Below are 20109 nucleotides of genomic sequence, written 5' to 3' on the forward strand. Positions count from 1 at the left end.
TCATCTCAGGGGGGCTAATAACTATTTCTAGGTCATCTCAGGGGAACTGTAATAACTATTTCTAGGTGATCTCAGGGGAACTGTAATAACTATTTCTAGGTGATCTCAGGGGGACTAATAACTATTTCTAGGTGATCTCAGGGGAATGTAATAACTATTTCTAGGTCATCTCAGGGGGGCTAATAACTATTTCTAGGTCATCTCAGGGGGAATGTAATAACTATTTCTAGAGGATCTCAGGGGGGCTAATAACTATTTCTAGGTGATCTCAGGGGGACTAATAACTATTTCTAGGTGATCTCTCGGGGACTAATAACTATTTCTAGGTGATCTCAGGGGAACTGTAATAACTATTTCTAGGTGATCTCAGGGGGACTAATAACTATTTCTAGGTGATCTCAGGGGAATGTAATAACTATTTCTAGGTCATCTCAGGGGGGCTAATAACTATTTCTAGGTCATCTCAGGGGGACTAATAACTATTTCTAGGTGATCTCAGGGGAACTGTAATAACTATTTCTAGGTGATCTCAGGGGAACTGTAATAACTATTTCTAGGTGATCTCAGGGGGACTAATAACTATTTCTAGGTGATCTCAGGGGAATGTAATAACTATTTCTAGGTCATCTCAGGGGGGCTAATAACTATTTCTAGGTCATCTCAGGGGGGCTAATAACTATTTCTAGGTCATCTCAGGGGGGCTAATAACTATTTCTAGGTGATCTCAGGGGGACTAATAACTATTTCTAGGTGATCTCAGGGGGACTAATAACTATTTCTAGGTGATCTCAGGGGGAATGTAATAACTATTTCTAGAGGATCTCAGGGGGGCTAATAACTATTTCTAGGTGATCTCAGGGGGAATGTAATAACTATTTCTAGAGGATCTCAGGGGGGCTAATAACTATTTCTAGGTGATCTCAGGGGGACTAATAACTATTTCTAGGTGATCTCAGGGGGACTAATAACTATTTATAGGTGATGTCAGGGGGAATGTAATAACTATTTCTAGGTGATGTCAGGGCGACTGTAATAACTATTTCTAGGTGATCTCAGGGGGACTAATAACTATTTCTAGGTGATCTCAGGGGGACTAATAACTATTTCTAGGTGATCTCAGGGGGGCTAATAACTATTTCTAGGTGATCTCAGGGGGACTAATAACTATTTCTAGGTGATCTCAGGGGGGCTAATAACTATTTCTAGGTGATCTCAGGGGGACTAATAACTAGTTCTAGAGGATCTCAGGGGGACTAATAACTATTTCTAGGTGATCTCAGGGGGAATATAATAACTATTTCTAGGTGATCTCAGGGGGACTAATAACTATTTCTAGGTGATCTCAGGGGGACTAATAACTATTTCTAGGTGATCTCAGGGGGACTAATAACTATTTCTAGGTGATCTCAGGGGGACTAATAACTATTTCTAGGTGATCTCAGGGGGACTATTAACTATTTCTAGAGGATCTCAGGGGGACTAATAACTATTTCTAGGTGATCTCAGGGGGAATGTAATAACTATTTCTAGGTGATCTCAGGGGGACTAATAACTATTTCTAGGTGATCTCAGGGGGACTAATAACTATTTCTAGGTGATCTCGGGGGGACTAATAACTATTTCTAGGTGATCTCAGGGGAATGTAATAACTATTTCTAGAGGATCTCAGGGGGGCTAATAACTATTTCTAGGTGATCTCAGGGGGAATGTAATAACTATTTCTAGAGGATCTCAGGGGGGCTAATAACTATTTCTAGGTGATCTCAGGGGAACTGTAATAACTATTTCTAGGTGATCTCAGGGGGACTAATAACTATTTCCTGGTGATCTCAGGGGAATGTAATAACTATTTCTAGGTCATCTCAGGGGGGCTAATAACTATTTCTAGGTCATCTCAGGGGGACTAATAACTATTTCTAGGTGATCTCAGGGGAACTGTAATAACTATTTCTAGGTGATCTCAGGGGGACTAATAACTATTTCTAGGTGATCTCAGGGGGACTAATAACTATTTCTAGGTGATCTCAGGGGGAATGTAATAACTATTTCTAGGTGATCTCAGGGGGAATGTAATAACTATTTATAGGTGATGTCAGGGGGAATGTAATAACTATTTCTAGGTGATCTCAGGGGGAATGTAATAACTATTTCTAGGTGATGTCAGGGCGACTGTAATAACTATTTCTAGGTGATCTCAGGGGGACTAATAACTATTTCTAGGTGATCTCAGGGGGACTAATAACTATTTCTAGGTGATCTCAGGGGGGCTAATAACTATTTCTAGGTGATCTCAGGGGGACTAATAACTATTTCTAAAGGATCTCAGGGGGACTAATAACTATTTCTAGGTGATCTCAGGGGGACTAATAACTATTTCTAGGTGATCTCAGGGGGACTAATAACTATTTCTAGGTGATCTCAGGGGGACTAATAACTATTTCTAGAGGATCTCAGGGGGACTAATAACTATTTCTAGGTGATCTCAGGGGGAATGTAATAACTATTTCTAGGTGATCTCAGGGGGACTGTAATAACTATTTCTAGGTGATCTCAGGGGGACTAATAACTATTTCTAGGTGATCTCAGGGGGACTAATAACTATTTCTAGGTGATCTCAGGGGGACTAATAACTATTTCTAGAGGATCTCAGGGGGGCTAATAACTATTTCTAGGTGATCTCAGGGGGACTAATAACTATTTCTAGAGGATCTCAGGGGGACTAATAACTATTTCTAGGTGATCTCAGGGGGAATGTAATAACTATTTCTAGGTGATCTCAGGGGGACTAATAACTATTTCTAGGTGATCTCAGGGGGACTAATAACTATTTCTAGGTGATCTCAGGGGAACTGTAATAACTATTTCTAGGTGATCTCAGGGGGACTAATAACTATTTCTAGGTGATCTCAGGGGGACTAATAACTATTTCTAGAGGATCTCAGGGGGACTAATAACTATTTCTAGGTGATCTCAGGGGGAATGTAATAACTATTTATAGGTGATGTCAGGGGGAATGTAATAACTATTTCTAGGTGATCTCAGGGGGAATGTAATAACTATTTCTAGGTGATGTCAGGGCGACTGTAATAACTATTTCTAGGTGATCTCAGGGGGACTAATAACTATTTCTAGGTGATCTCAGGGGGACTAACTATTTCTAGGTGATCTCAGGGGGACTAATAACTATTTCTAAAGGATCTCAGGGGGACTAATAACTATTTCTAGGTGATCTCAGGGGGACTAATAACTATTTCTAGGTGATCTCAGGGGGACTAATAACTATTTCTAGGTGATCTCAGGGGGACTAATAACTATTTCTAGAGGATCTCAGGGGGACTAATAACTATTTCTAGGTGATCTCAGGGGGAATGTAATAACTATTTCTAGGTGATCTCAGGGGGACTAATAACTATTTCTAGGTGATCTCAGGGGGACTAATAACTATTTCTAGGTGATCTCAGGGGGACTAACTATTTCTAGGTGATCTCAGGGGGACTAATAACTATTTCTAGGTGATCTCAGGGGGAATGTAATAACTATTTCTAGGTGATCTCAGGGGGACTAATAACTATTTCTAGGTGATCTCAGGGGGACTAATAACTATTTCTAGGTGATCTCAGGGGGACTAATAACTATTTCTAGGTGATCTCAGGGGGAATGTAATAACTATTTCTAGGTGATCTCAGGGGGACTAATAACTATTTCTAGGTGATCTCAGGGGGACTAATAACTATTTCTAGGTGATCTCAGGGGAACTGTAATAACTATTTCTAGGTGATCTCAGGGGGACTAATAACTATTTCTAGGTGATCTCAGGGGAATGTAATAACTATTTCTAGGTCATCTCAGGGGGGCTAATAACTATTTCTAGGTCATCTCAGGGGGGCTAATAACTATTTCTAGGTCATCTCAGGGGAACTGTAATAACTATTTCTAGGTGATCTCAGGGGAACTGTAATAACTATTTCTAGGTGATCTCAGGGGGACTAATAACTATTTCTAGGTGATCTCAGGGGAATGTAATAACTATTTCTAGGTCATCTCAGGGGGGCTAATAACTATTTCTAGGTCATCTCAGGGGGAATGTAATAACTATTTCTAGAGGATCTCAGGGGGGCTAATAACTATTTCTAGGTGATCTCAGGGGGACTAATAACTATTTCTAGGTGATCTCAGGGGGACTAATAACTATTTCTAGGTGATCTCAGGGGAACTGTAATAACTATTTCTAGGTGATCTCAGGGGGACTAATAACTATTTCTAGGTGATCTCAGGGGAATGTAATAACTATTTCTAGGTCATCTCAGGGGGGCTAATAACTATTTCTAGGTCATCTCAGGGGGACTAATAACTATTTCTAGGTGATCTCAGGGGAACTGTAATAACTATTTCTAGGTGATCTCAGGGGAACTGTAATAACTATTTCTAGGTGATCTCAGGGGGACTAATAACTATTTCTAGGTGATCTCAGGGGAATGTAATAACTATTTCTAGGTCATCTCAGGGGGGCTAATAACTATTTCTAGGTCATCTCAGGGGGACTAATAACTATTTCTAGGTGATCTCAGGGGAACTGTAATAACTATTTCTAGGTGATCACAGGGGGACTAATAACTATTTCTAGGTGATCTCAGGGGGACTAATAACTATTTCTAGGTGATCTCAGGGGGACTAATAACTATTTCTAGGTGATCTCAGGGGGACTAATAACTATTTCTAGGTGATCTCAGGGGGAATGTAATAACTATTTCTAGAGGATCTCAGGGGGGCTAATAACTATTTCTAGGTGATCTCAGGGGGAATGTAATAACTATTTCTAGAGGATCTCAGGGGGGCTAATAACTATTTCTAGGTGATCTCAGGGGGACTAATAACTATTTCTAGGTGATCTCAGGGGGACTAATAACTATTTATAGGTGATGTCAGGGGGAATGTAATAACTATTTCTAGGTGATCTCAGGGGGAATGTAATAACTATTTCTAGGTGATGTCAGGGCGACTGTAATAACTATTTCTAGGTGATCTCAGGGGGACTAATAACTATTTCTAGGTGATCTCAGGGGGACTAATAACTATTTCTAGGTGATCTCAGGGGGGCTAATAACTATTTCTAGGTGATCTCAGGGGGACTAAACTATTTCTAGGTGATCTCAGGGGGGCTAATAACTATTTCTAGGTGATCTCAGGGGGACTAATAACTATTTCTAGAGGATCTCAGGGGGACTAATAACTATTTCTAGGTGATCTCAGGGGGAATATAATAACTATTTCTAGGTGATCTCAGGGGGACTAATAACTATTTCTAGGTGATCTCAGGGGGACTAATAACTATTTCTAGGTGATCTCAGGGGGACTAATAACTATTTCTAGAGGATCTCAGGGGGACTAATAACTATTTCTAGGTGATCTCAGGGGGAATGTAATAACTATTTCTAGGTGATCTCAGGGGGAATGTAATAACTATTTCTAGGTGATCTCAGGGGGACTAATAACTATTTCTAGGTGATCTCAGGGGGAATGTAATAACTATTTCTAGGTGATCTCAGGGGGACTAATAACTATTTCTAGGTGATCTCAGGGGGACTAATAACTATTTCTAGGTGATCTCGGGGGGACTAATAACTATTTCTAGGTGATCTCAGGGGAATGTAATAACTATTTCTAGAGGATCTCAGGGGGGCTAATAACTATTTCTAGGTGATCTCAGGGGGAATGTAATAACTATTTCTAGAGGATCTCAGGGGGGCTAATAACTATTTCTAGGTGATCTCAGGGGAACTGTAATAACTATTTCTAGGTGATCTCAGGGGGACTAATAACTATTTCCTGGTGATCTCAGGGGAATGTAATAACTATTTCTAGGTCATCTCAGGGGGGCTAATAACTATTTCTAGGTCATCTCAGGGGGACTAATAACTATTTCTAGGTGATCTCAGGGGAACTGTAATAACTATTTCTAGGTGATCTCAGGGGGACTAATAACTATTTCTAGGTGATCTCAGGGGGACTAATAACTATTTCTAGGTGATCTCAGGGGGAATGTAATAACTATTTCTAGGTGATCTCAGGGGGAATGTAATAACTATTTATAGGTGATGTCAGGGGGAATGTAATAACTATTTCTAGGTGATCTCAGGGGGAATGTAATAACTATTTCTAGGTGATGTCAGGGCGACTGTAATAACTATTTCTAGGTGATCTCAGGGGGACTAATAACTATTTCTAGGTGATCTCAGGGGGACTAATAACTATTTCTAGGTGATCTCAGGGGGGCTAATAACTATTTCTAGGTGATCTCAGGGGGACTAATAACTATTTCTAAAGGATCTCAGGGGGACTAATAACTATTTCTAGGTGATCTCAGGGGGACTAATAACTATTTCTAGGTGATCTCAGGGGGACTAATAACTATTTCTAGGTGATCTCAGGGGGACTAATAACTATTTCTAGGTGATCTCAGGGGGACTAATAACTATTTCTAGAGGATCTCAGGGGGACTAATAACTATTTCTAGAGGATCTCAGGGGGACTAATAACTATTTCTAGGTGATCTCAGGGGGAATGTAATAACTATTTCTAGGTGATCTCAGGGGGACTGTAATAACTATTTCTAGGTGATCTCAGGGGGACTAATAACTATTTCTAGGTGATCTCAGGGGGACTAATAACTATTTCTAGGTGATCTCAGGGGGACTAATAACTATTTCTAGGTGATCTCAGGGGGACTAATAACTATTTCTAGGTGATCTCAGGGGGAATGTAATAACTATTTCTAGGTGATCTCAGGGGGACTAATAACTATTTCTAGGTGATCTCAGGGGGACTAATAACTATTTCTAGAGGATCTCAGGGGGACTAATAACTATTTCTAGGTGATCTCAGGGGGAATGTAATAACTATTTCTAGGTGATCTCAGGGGGACTAATAACTATTTCTAGGTGATCTCAGGGGGACTAATAACTATTTCTAGGTGATCTCAGGGGGACTAATAACTATTTCTAGGTGATCTCAGGGGGACTAATAACTATTTCTAGGTGATCTCAGGGGGAATGTAATAACTATTTCTAGGTCATCTCAGGGGGGCTAATAACTATTTCTAGGTCATCTCAGGGGGACTAATAACTATTTCTAGGTGATCTCAGGGGAACTGTAATAACTATTTCTAGGTGATCTCAGGGGGACTAATAACTATTTCTAGGTGATCTCAGGGGGACTAATAACTATTTCTAGGTGATCTCAGGGGGACTAATAACTATTTCTAGAGGATCTCAGGGGGACTAATAACTATTTCTAGGTGATCTCAGGGGGAATGTAATAACTATTTATAGGTGATCTCAGGGGGAATGTAATAACTATTTCTAGGTGATCTCAGGGGGACTAATAACTATTTCTAGGTGATCTCAGGGGAATGTAATAACTATTTCTAGGTCATCTCAGGGGGGCTAATAACTATTTCTAGGTCATCTCAGGGGGACTAATAACTATTTCTAGGTGATCTCAGGGGAACTGTAATAACTATTTCTAGGTGATCTCAGGGGGACTAATAACTATTTCTAGGTGATCTCAGGGGGACTAATAACTATTTCTAGAGGATCTCAGGGGGACTAATAACTATTTCTAGGTGATCTCAGGGGGAATGTAATAACTATTTATAGGTGATGTCAGGGGGAATGTAATAACTATTTCTAGGTGATCTCAGGGGGAATGTAATAACTATTTCTAGGTGATGTCAGGGCGACTGTAATAACTATTTCTAGGTGATCTCAGGGGGACTAATAACTATTTCTAGGTGATCTCAGGGGGGCTAATAACTATTTCTAGGTGATCTCAGGGGGACTAATAACTATTTCTAAAGGATCTCAGGGGGACTAATAACTATTTCTAGGTGATCTCAGGGGGACTAATAACTATTTCTAGGTGATCTCAGGGGGACTAATAACTATTTCTAGAGGATCTCAGGGGGACTAATAACTATTTCTAGGTGATCTCAGGGGGAATGTAATAACTATTTCTAGGTGATCTCAGGGGGACTAATAACTATTTCTAGGTGATCTCAGGGGGACTAATAACTATTTCTACGTGATCTCAGGGGGACTAATAACTATTTCTAGGTGATCTCAGGGGGACTAATAACTATTTCTAGGTGATCTCAGGGGGAATGTAATAACTATTTCTAGGTGATCTCAGGGGGACTAATAACTATTTCTAGGTGATCTCAGGGGGACTAATAACTATTTCTAGAGGATCTCAGGGGGACTAATAACTATTTCTAGGTGATCTCAGGGGGAATGTAATAACTATTTCTAGGTGATCTCAGGGGGACTAATAACTATTTCTAGGTGATCTCAGGGGGACTAATAACTATTTCTAGGTGATCTCAGGGGGACTAATAACTATTTCTAGGTGATCTCAGGGGGAATGTAATAACTATTTCTAGGTGATCTCAGGGGGACTAATAACTATTTCTAGGTGATCTCAGGGGGAATGTAATAACTATTTCTAGAGGATCTCAGGGGGGCTAATAACTATTTCTAGGTGATCTCAGGGGGACTAATAACTATTTCTAGGTGATCTCAGGGGGACTAATAACTATTTCTAGGTGATCTCAGGGGGACTAATAACTATTTCTAGGTGATCTCAGGGGAACTGTAATAACTATTTCTAGGTGATCTCAGGGGAACTGTAATAACTATTTCTAGGTGATCTCAGGGGAATGTAATAACTATTTCTAGAGGATCTCAGGGGGGCTAATAACTATTTCTAGGTGATCTCAGGGGGTCTAATAACTATTTCTAGGTCATCTCAGGGGGGCTAATAACTATTTCTAGGTCATCTCAGGGGGAATGTAATAACTATTTCTAGAGGATCTCAGGGGGGCTAATAACTATTTCTAGGTGATCTCAGGGGGACTAATAACTATTTCTAGGTGATCTCAGGGGGACTAATAACTATTTCTAGGTGATCTCAGGGGAACTGTAATAACTATTTCTAGGTGATCTCAGGGGGACTAATAACTATTTCTAGGTGATCTCAGGGGAATGTAATAACTATTTCTAGGTCATCTCAGGGGGGCTAATAACTATTTCTAGGTCATCTCAGGGGGACTAATAACTATTTCTAGGTGATCTCAGGGGAACTGTAATAACTATTTCTAGGTGATCTCAGGGGAACTGTAATAACTATTTCTAGGTGATCTCAGGGGGACTAATAACTATTTCTAGGTGATCTCAGGGGAATGTAATAACTATTTCTAGGTCATCTCAGGGGGGCTAATAACTATTTCTAGGTCATCTCAGGGGGACTAATAACTATTTATAGGTGATCTCAGGGGGACTAATAACTATTTATAGGTGATCTCAGGGGAACTGTAATAACTATTTCTAGGTGATCTCAGGGGGACTAAACTATTTCTAGGTGATCTCAGGGGGACTAATAACTATTTCTAGGTGATCTCAGGGGGACTAATAACTATTTCTAGGTGATCTCAGGGGAACTGTAATAACTATTTCTAGGTGATCTCAGGGGGACTAATAACTATTTCTAGGTGATCTCAGGGGAATGTAATAACTATTTCTAGGTCATCTCAGGGGGGCTAATAACTATTTCTAGGTCATCTCAGGGGGACTAATAACTATTTCTAGGTGATCTCAGGGGAACTGTAATAACTATTTCTAGGTGATCTCAGGGGGACTAATAACTATTTCTAGGTGATCTCAGGGGGACTAATAACTATTTCTAGGTGATCTCAGGGGGAATGTAATAACTATTTATAGAGGATCTCAGGGGGAATGTAATAACTATTTATAGGTGATGTCAGGGGGAATGTAATAACTATTTATAGGTGATGTCAGGGGGAATGTAATAACTATTTATAGGTGATGTCAGGGGGAATGTAATAACTATTTCTAGGTGATGTCAGGGGGAATGTAATAACTATTTCTAGGTGATCTCAGGGGGAATGTAATAACTATTTCTAGGTGATCTCAGGGGGACTGTAATGATTACTATTTCTAGGTGATCACAATGTCGGAGTTTAATTCCATATGAGAAAATCTGCAAAATGGAGAGTTGAAAATAAAGAGAAGGGAGGATCAGAAAAGTTATGCTTGGGAAAGATGTGTTGAAATGATAAAGCAGGAGGATAACAGTGCCTATGTTGTGTGGTGAGTGAGGCGCTATACAAATTCGACAGTCACAAGACGGGAACTTCAAATAGTCTTATGGGACTTGTAACCAAGTGTTCAGATGGGTTAAATGGAAACTGAAATCTGGACACAGACTGTAGGCCTATAAGCTCTATCTGCATTTTTGAATGAGCAGTTAGGGGCCGTCTGTAGAGTTGCTGCCCCCCAATGCGTCATAAAAGCTGATAGTATTTCAACCACAAAATATGTATCTTATCAGAAACACGTTGGGTCGTTTTCACAGCTTTCTATTTCCTCATAACCGGTCAAACTGATGTCATTTTGGACATTTTGCCCAGAATTTATTTTTTTTTCCCCCAAATGTTTTAATTTGAAGAGTTATTGCATTTTCTCCCCGGTCCCTAAACGTCTTTGTTTCTCTGTTTGTTTTGTGGAGCAATGTCAACTAGATTGAAGCATTCGTTCTATAATGTTTGACATTATTCTGGTGCGTAAGAGTTGATTTAGTCTTCTTCTAACATATAATGACAGAATAGAACAGAACATGCGATGTAGTCTGTCATTTTCCGGGACCGATTTTGGCTCGTGAGCACTACTTTCAGAACTACTGGCTAAAAAGTATACGTAAGTACAGGACAATCCCTTTTAATTGAAAGCATAACAAAGCAGAACCCCACCCCTGTTTCGTCTGTCAGGGAAGAGCCCAGTAGAGGCCTCTAGACTGTGGGCTCTGTAGCAGCTCCTCCCACCCCTGTTTCCTCTGTCAGGGAAGAGCCCAATAGAGGCCTCTAGACTGTGGGCTCTGTAGCAGCCCCCCCCTCCTCCCCTGGTAATCGTCTGTCAGGGAAGAGCCCAATAGAGGCCTCTAGACTGTGGGCTCTGTAGCAGCTCCCCCCCCACTGGTACTCGTCTGTCAGGGAAGAGCCCAATAGAGGCCTCTAGACTGTGGGCTCTGTAGCAGCTCCCCCCCCACTGGTACTCGTCTGTCAGGGAAGAGCCCAATAGAGGCCTCTAGACTGTGGGCTCTGTAGCAGCTCCCCCCCCACTGGTACTCGTCTGTCAGGGAAGAGCCCAGTAGAGGCCTCTAGACTGTGGGCTCTGTAGCAGCTCTCCCCCCTCTGTCAGGGAAGAGCCCAGTAGAGGCCTCTAGACTGTGGGCTCTGTAGCAGCTCTCCCCCCCTCTGTCAGGGAAGAGCCCAGTAGAGGCCTCTAGACTGTGGGCTCTGTAGCAGCTCTCCCCCCCTCTGTCAGGGAAGAGCCCAGTAGAGGCCTCTAGACTGTGGGCTCTGTAGCAGCTCCTCCCACCCCTGTTTCCTCTGTCAGGGAAGAGCCCAGTAGAGGCCTCTAGACTGTGGGCTCTGTAGCAGCTCCTCCCTCCCCTGGTAATCGTCTGTCAGGGAAGAGCCCAGTAGAGGCCTCTAGACTGTGGGCTCTGTAGCAGCTCCCCCCTCCCCTGGTAATCGTCTGTCAGGGAAGAGCCCAGTAGAGGCCTCTAGACTGTGGGCTCTGTAGCAGCCCCCCCCTCCCCTGGTACTCGTCTGTCAGAGAAGAGCCCAGCGGAATGCTACACAAAGAAAGCCTGTAGAACTAATGTGTGTACCAAATGGTGCCCTATTCCCTATATTGTGCACTACTTTTGACCAGAGCCCAGCTCCTGACAAAAAGGCGATCTTGGCATGTTGAATTATTATCCTGTCCATTAATGTCCCTTTTTCCTGTCTGTCTTCCCTCTTCTTTCTTCACAGCTTTTCTGGAACGCTGGGGTTGTTGGTGTGGCTGAATTTTCCCTGGATTTGATTGGTCAATTCAGAAGACTGAAGCCCAGGCTGACAGTCTACCTTTCACGGAGGCCCAGCCGTGAGAGGACTGAGGAAGGCACGTGGCGAATCATGACCGCGGACAAAGACAAGCCAGACAGAGAGAAGGACAGGGACAGAGACCGAGACAGGGAGCGGGACAGAGAGAGGGACAGAGACCAGGACAAGAGGGACAAAGCGTCCAGGGAGAGCGAGAGCTCACGACCGCGCCGCAGCTGCACACTGGAGGGCGGCGCTAAGAACTACGCCGAGAGCGAGGACGAGGATAACGAGAACGGTGGAGGGGCCGGGGGAGTAGGCGGGGTCAACACGGGGATGGGGGAGGAGTCAGGGAAGAAGGGAAAGAAGAAGATGATCAAGAAGAAGTCGAGGTATGAACGGATGGAGAACGGAGAGATCACTTCCTTCATCACTGAAGACGACGTCGTTTACAGACCTGGCGGTAAGTTCAACTCGTTAACTTATTAAGTTTAAAGTCTCTTCATTTGTTTGGCAACATAGTAGTCTTTGCTTTTCTCCTGAAAGAAGCCTCAGTCCAAGAGATACAGCCTCGGCCTGTAGACAAGTACGACGATACGTTGAACAATACAACTTTATTGTTCAATGCGCATTGTAAATATTTATATTTGCCATTAATAGTTTTTATTCCCCTGTCTAATTGGTAGGAGACAAGTTTGAGACACATTCCTCAAATCCAGAGACAAAAATATGACATTATTTCCTCGTTGATGGTAGGTCGTTTCCCCCCTTTTACAAAATAGCAAACTAGAGAATTCTACTCTTTTAATATCTTTGTTTTCTGATACGTTCTTCTACTGAAACAATTATTATTATACCCAGGGGTTGGGCTTAGGATCAATGAGTTAGCCAGCTAACTTTTAGAAACAAACAGAAATGACTATTGATTATCCGGTTCGTTAGGAAAGCAAATCTAAGATGTGTTTTTTGGTTGTTTGGTCAATCAGACATTTTCAAGATTATCTTTTTAAAAAAAAGCACAGTTATTTCAGAATTAGCAGGCTAAGTCATTGATCTTACTTTGTAGTATACCTATGTGTTTTGTTCCAGTTTGCTTTGTGATGTCCTGTTCCACAGTGGAATGAATAGTTTACCAGTTTACCACACTGGTTAGCTTGTAGGTCTACTGGTTTTGGTCTTGAAAAAGTAACCAGATTTTCCCTAGAATCAGAATACCTCTGTAGGCTATGAAACAGGACAATAGCATGTAGGCTATGCAACAGGACAATAGCATGTAGGCTAATTGATCTATCCGTTTGAGAAGTCTGGCTCAGTTGCCGTTTTAATGTTAAGTCATTAAACAAAAATAAATGATGATTAAATCAATGACTTAATCAAAGCATAGAAATGTGAATGATATAGCCACATGTGTTAGTGATGGGGGGGGAAATCTCTACAGTTAAATAATTACCATATTATTGTTGGAAGATGTTACATATCGATATTTGACTGGAAGTTGTACCTGCTCCAAAACTCCGGTAGTTTCCATCCTATAGTTTGTTCTCTATCTTCTTTTTAAAACAATGTTTTTACCACTTTTATTTCCACGTCCGATCAAAACTAAATTTCTCATGACTTTCTCTCGTCTCTTTGCAGCAGACGTGTAGTGAGCAATAGGTTTGGAACATAAAATCGCAATATAGAATCGTGAGAATCGCAATACGTAAGTGCTGATACGATATCATGCGGTGTGGTTCCCTGGCAGTTCCCAGTCATCTAGATTAGGCTATTGAGCATTTCATATTGATCCAGAGTGGCGCCGCGGTCTAAGACACTGCATCTCAGTGCTAGAGGCGTCACTACAGACACCCTGGTTCGATTTCAGGCGGTATCACAACCGGCCGGGATTGGGAGTCCCATAGTGCGGCGCACAATTGGCCCAGCGTCGTCCGTGGTTAGGCTGTCATTGTAAATAAGAATTTGTTCTTTACTGACTTGCCTTGTTAAATAAAGGTTCAAATGTAAAATAACATTTAAAAAAAGGAAGACTATTGAAGTCTGCCTGTTCTGTTGTATGGGGTAGTCTTTTTTCCAAGAACAATATTGAGTTGTTCTGTGGTATAACATCTTTAGAGGGAAACTAAGTAGGAAACGTCTCAAATACCATCCTATATCCTTCTATAGTGCATTACTTGACCAGTGCCCTGGTCAAAAGTTGTCCACTATATAGGGAATAGGGTGCAATTTGATAGTCATAACCTTTTCCCCGGCAGTAAACACGACCGCTTCTTCACCTGCTGTTTCTAAATTGGTTGAACACCAAAGTGAGGGGGGAAATGTCCAAACTCTGCTCTCTGTCTGTACTGAGAGAGGGACGGAGAGAGGGAGAGAGGGACGGACGGAGAGAGGGACGGACGGAGAGAGGGACGGACGGAGAGAGGGAGAGAGGGACGGACGGAGAGAGGGAGAGAGGGACGGACGGAGAGAGGGAGAGAGGGACGGACGGAGAGAGGGACGGACGGAGAGAGGGACGGACGGAGAGAGGGACGGACGGAGAGAGGGACGGACGGAGAGAGGGACGGACGGAGAGAGGGACGGACGGAGAGAGGGACGGACGGAGGGAGGGAGGGACGGACGGAGAGAGGGAGGGAGGGACGAACGGAGAGAGGGAGGGAGGGACGGACGGAAAGAGGGAGGGAGGGAGGGACGGAGAGAGGGAGGGAGGGACGGACGGAGAGAGGGAGGGAGGGACGGACGGAGAGAGGGAGGGAGGGACGGACGGAGAGAGGGAGGGAGGGACGGACGGAGAGAGGGAGGGAGGGACGGAGAGAGGGAGGGAGGGACGGACGGAGAGAGGGAGGGAGGGACGGACGGAGAGAGGGAGGGACGGACGGAGAGAGGGAGGGAGGGACGGACGGACGGAGAGAGGGAGGGAGGGACGGACGGAGAGAGGGAGGGAGGGAGAGATCCTGCTCTGCAGCAGTTTCCTCTCTGTTACAGCAGGATCTGGCTCAGCTAGTCTGCACCCGTCATCGATGACATGTCTTTCATTTATCTAGCAGGAAGGAAAAGGTCAAGTAGCTAACGCTTCACTGTGGTCGCTGCCATGCTCAGTTATTTAATATGAACACATTATTACAGCCAATGTGTTATTATTCCCCTTTTAAGAGATGTAACGTGGCTGTCCAACACCCCCCCAGCCACCCCCCTCCAGATACCCCTGGGTAATAATCTTGTTCACACCATTATCTTTCTGTTAGTAACAGTAAGTCGTTGAAAAAGCCATCACTGTGTCCGCCAGAGAGAAGCCTTGTTCCTGACAGGGACTCCATTGAACCTTAAAACATACGCACACGATAGGGACTCCATTGAACCTGTTCTTTCTCTGCATTTAATGTTGAATAGAGAAAGATGGGGAGAGACTGAGGGAGCAGAGAGGGGGGAGCGACACAGAGAGAGTGCGAGGGGGGAGCGACGCAGAGCGAGGGGGAGCAACAGAGAGAGAGACCGAGGGGGAGCGACAGAGAGAGAGACCGAGGGGGAGCGACAGAGAGAGAGACCGAGGGGGAGCGACAGAGAGAGAGCGAGGGGGGAGCGACGGAGAGAGAGCGAGGGGGGAGCGACGGAGAGAGAGCGAGGGGGGAGCGACGGAGAGAGAGCGAGGGGGGAGCGACGGAGAGAGAGCGAGGGGGGGAGCGACGGAGAGAGAGCGAGGGGGGAGAGAGAGAGAGAGCGAGGGGAGAGAGAGAGAGAGCGAGGGGAGAGAGAGAGAGAGCGAGGGGGGAGAGAGAGAGAGCGAGGGGGGAGAGAGAGAGAGAGCGAGGGGGGAGAGAGAGAGAGAGCGAGGGGGGAGAGAGAGAGAGAGCGAGGGGGGAGAGACGGAGAGAGAGAGCGAGGGGGGAGCGACAGAGAGAGAGCGAGGGGGGAGCGACAGAGAGAGAGCGAGGGGGGAGCGACAGAGAGAGAGCGAGGGGGGAGCGACAGAGAGAGAGCGAGGGGGGAGCGACAGAGAGAGAGCGAGGGGGGAGCGACGGAGAGAGAGAGAGAGAGCGAGGGGGGAGCGACGGAGAGAGAGAGAGAGCGAGGGGGGAGCGACGGAGAGAGAGAGAGAGCGAGGGGGGAGCGACGGAGAGAGAGCGAGGGGGAGCGACGGAGAGAGAGCGAGGGAGGAGCGACGGAGAGAGAGCGAGGGGGAGCGACAGAGAGAGAGCGAGGGGGGAGCGACAGAGAGAGAGCGAGGGGGGGCGACAGAGAGAGAGCGAGGGGGGAGCGACAGAGAGAGAGCGAGGGGGGAGCGACGGAGAGAGAGAGAGAGCGAGGGGGGAGCGACGGAGAGAGAGAGAGAGCGAGGGGGGGAGCGACGGAGAGAGAGAGAGAGCGAGGGGGGAGCGACGGAGAGAGAGCGAGGGGGGAGCGACGGAGAGAGAGCGAGGGGGGAGCGACGGAGAGAGAGCGAGGGGGAGCGACGGAGAGAGAGCGAGGGGGAGCGACGGAGAGAGAGCGAGGGGGAGCGACGGAGAGAGAGCGAGGGGGGAGCGACGGAGAGAGAGCGAGGGGGGAGCGACGGAGAGAGAGCGAGGGGGGAGCGACGGAGAGAGAGCGAGGGGGGAGCGACGGAGAGAGAGCGAGGGGGGAGCGACAGAGAGAGAGAGCGAGGGGGGAGCGACAGAGAGAGAGAGCGAGGGGGGAGCGACAGAGAGAGAGAGCGAGGGGGAGCGACAGAGAGAGAGAGCGAGGGGGAGCGACAGAGAGAGAGAGCGAGGGGGAGCGACAGAGAGAGAGAGCGAGGGGGAGCGACAGAGAGAGAGAGCGAGGGGGAGCGACAGAGAGAGAGAGCGAGGGGGAGCGACAGAGAGAGAGAGCGAGGGGGAGCGACGGAGAGAGAGCGAGGGGGAGCGACGGAGAGAGAGGGGAGCGACGGAGAGAGAGAGAGGGGAGCGACGGAGAGAGAGAGAGAGAGAGCGAGGGGGAGCGACGGAGAGAGAGAGAGAGAGAGAGAGGGGGGAGCGACGGAGAGAGAGAGCGAGGGGGGAGCGACGGGGAGAGAGCGAGGGGGGAGCGACGGGGAGAGAGAGAGAGCGAGGGGGGAGCGACGGAGAGGGAGGGAGGGACGGACGGAGAGAGGGAGGGAGGGACGGACGGAGAGAGGGAGGGAGGGACGGACGGAGAGAGGGAGGGAGGGACGGACGGAGAGAGGGAGGGAGGGACGGACGGAGAGAGGGAGGGAGGGACGGACGGAGAGAGGGAGGGAGGGACGGACGGAGAGAGGGAGGGAGGGAGGGACGGACGGAGAGAGGGAGGGAGGGACGGACGGAGAGAGGGAGGGAGGGAGGGACGGACGGAGAGAGGGAGGGAGGGACGGACGGAGAGAGGGAGGGAGGGAGAGATCCTGCTCTGCAGCAGTTTCCTCTCTGTTACAGCAGGATCTGGCTCAGCTAGTCTGCACCCGTCATCGATGACATGTCTTTCATTTATCTAGCAGGAAGGAAAAGGTCAAGTAGCTAACGCTTCACTGTGGTCGCTGCCATGCTCAGTTATTTAATATGAACACATTATTACAGCCAATGTGTTATTATTCCCCTTTTAAGAGATGTAACGTGGCTGTCCAACACCCCCCCAGCCACCCCCCTCCAGATACCCCTGGGTAATAATCTTGTTCACACCATTATCTTTCTGTTAGTAACAGTAAGTCGTTGAAAAAGCCATCACTGTGTCCGCCAGAGAGAAGCCTTGTTCCTGACAGAGACTCCATTGAACCTTAAAACATACGCACACGATAGGGACTCCATTGAACCTGTTCTTTCTCTGCATTTAATGTTGAATAGAGAAAGATGGGGAGAGACTGAGGGAGCAGAGAGGGGGGAGCGACACAGAGAGAGTGCGAGGGGGGAGCGACGCAGAGCGAGGGGGAGCAACAGAGAGAGAGACCGAGGGGGAGCGACAGAGAGAGAGACCGAGGGGGAGCGACAGAGAGAGAGCGAGGGGGGAGCGACGGAGAGAGAGCGAGGGGGGAGCGACGGAGAGAGAGCGAGGGGGGAGCGACGGAGAGAGAGCGAGGGGGGGAGCGACGGAGAGAGAGCGAGGGGGGAGAGAGAGAGAGAGCGAGGGGAGAGAGAGAGAGCGAGGGGAGAGAGAGAGAGAGCGAGGGGGGAGAGAGAGAGAGGGAGGGGGGAGAGAGAGAGAGAGCGAGGGGGAGAGAGAGAGAGCGAGGGGGGAGCGACGGAGAGAGCGAGGGGGGAGCGACAGAGAGAGAGCGAGGGGGGAGCGACAGAGAGAGAGCGAGGGGGGAGCGACGGAGAGAGAGCGAGGGGGGAGCGACGGAGAGAGAGCGAGGGGGGAGCGACGGAGAGAGAGCGAGGGGGGAGCGAGGGGGGAGCGACGGAGAGAGAGCGAGGGGGGAGCGACGGAGAGAGAGAGAGAGAGCGAGGGGGGAGCGACGGAGAGAGAGAGAGAGCGAGGGGGGAGCGACGGAGAGAGAGCGAGGGGGGAGCGACGGAGAGAGAGCGAGGGGGAGCGACAGAGAGAGAGAGCGAGGGGGGAGCGACAGAGAGAGAGCGAGGGGGGGGCGACAGAGAGAGAGCGAGGGGGGGGCGACAGAGAGAGAGCGAGGGGGGAGCGACGGAGAGAGAGAGAGAGCGAGGGGGGAGCGACGGAGAGAGAGAGAGAGCGAGGGGGGAGCGACGGAGAGAGAGCGAGGGGGGAGCGACGGAGAGAGAGCGAGGGGGGAGCGACGGAGAGAGAGCGAGGGGGGAGCGACGGAGAGAGAGCGAGGGGGAGCGACGGAGAGAGAGCGAGGGGGGAGCGACGGAGAGAGAGCGAGGGGGGAGCGACAGAGAGAGAGCGAGGGGGGAGCGACAGAGAGAGAGCGAGGGGGGAGCGACAGAGAGAGAGCGAGGGGGGAGCGACAGAGAGAGAGCGAGGGGGGAGCGACAGAGAGAGAGCGAGGGGGGAGCGACAGAGAGAGAGCGAGGGGGGAGCGACAGAGAGAGAGCGAGGGGGGAGCGACAGAGAGAGAGAGCGAGGGGGAGCGACAGAGAGAGAGAGCGAGGGGGAGCGACGGAGAGAGAGCGAGGGGGAGCGACGGAGAGAGAGCGAGGGGGAGCGACGGAGAGAGAGCGAGGGGGAGCGACGGAGAGAGAGCGAGGGGGAGCGACGGAGAGAGAGCGAGGGGGAGCGACGGCGAGAGAGCGAGGGGGAGCGACGGCGAGAGAGCGAGGGGGAGCGACGGCGAGAGAGCGAGGGGGAGCGACGGCGAGAGAGCGAGGGGGAGCGACGGAGAGAGAGAGAGAGAGAGCGAGGGGGGAGCGACGGAGAGAGAGAGAGAGCGAGGGGGGAGCGACGGAGAGAGAGCGAGGGGGGAGCGACGGAGAGAGCGAGGGGGGAGCGACGGAGAGAGCGAGGGGGGAGCGACGGAGAGAGCGAGGGGGGAGCGACGGAGAGAGCGAGGGGGGAGCGACGGAGAGAGCGAGGGGGGAGCGACAGAGAGAGCGAGGGGGGAGCGACAGAGAGAGCGAGGGGGAGCGACAGAGAGAGCGAGGGGGAGCGACAGAGAGAGAGCGAGGGGGGAGCGACAGAGAGAGAGAGCGAGGGGGGAGCGACAGAGAGAGAGAGCGAGGGGGAGCGACAGAGAGAGAGAGCGAGGGGGAGCGACAGAGAGAGAGAGCGAGGGGGGAGCGACAGAGAGAGAGAGCGAGGGGGAGCGACAGAGAGAGAGAGCGAGGGGGAGCGACAGAGAGAGAGAGCGAGGGGGAGCGACGGCGAGAGAGCGAGGGGGAGCGACGGCGAGAGAGCGAGGGGGAGCGACGGAGAGAGAGCGAGGGGGAGCGACGGAGAGAGAGAGAGAGAGAGAGCGAGGGGGGAGCGACGGAGAGAGAGAGAGCGAGGGGGGAGCGACGGAGAGAGAGAGCGAGGGGGGAGCGACGGAGAGAGAGCGAGGGGGGAGCGACGGAGAGAGCGAGGGGGGAGCGACGGAGAGAGCGAGGGGGGAGCGACGGAGAGAGCGAGGGGGGAGCGACAGAGAGAGCGAGGGGGGAGCGACAGAGAGAGCGAGGGGGGAGCGACAGAGAGAGCGAGAGAGAGCGAGGGGGGAGCGACAGAGAGAGCGAGGGGGGAGCGACAGAGAGAGCGAGGGGGGAGCGACAGAGAGAGCGAGGGGGGAGCGACACAGAGAGAGCGAGGGGGGAGCGACA

At 48.6% G+C, this 20109-nt stretch overlaps 1 protein-coding gene across 7 annotated transcripts in view; it reads left to right on the top strand.

The window, feature by feature from the left end:
• The window catches only part of LOC129861339 (arginine-glutamic acid dipeptide repeats protein-like), a 449087-nt gene that overhangs the window by 176582 nt on the left and 252396 nt on the right, over window positions 1–20109 (top strand). For all 7 annotated transcript variants that reach the window (XM_055932685.1, XM_055932683.1, XM_055932684.1 and 4 more), the window contains exon 2: window positions 11891–12404. In XM_055932685.1, the coding sequence (XP_055788660.1) occupies window positions 12035–12404 (370 nt within the window). In that variant the 5' untranslated portion in view covers window positions 11891–12034. The remainder of the gene's footprint in view (window positions 1–11890; window positions 12405–20109) is intronic.

This window comes from Salvelinus fontinalis, chromosome 8, assembly GCF_029448725.1.
Source record: "Salvelinus fontinalis isolate EN_2023a chromosome 8, ASM2944872v1, whole genome shotgun sequence".
NCBI lineage: Eukaryota > Metazoa > Chordata > Actinopteri > Salmoniformes > Salmonidae > Salvelinus > Salvelinus fontinalis.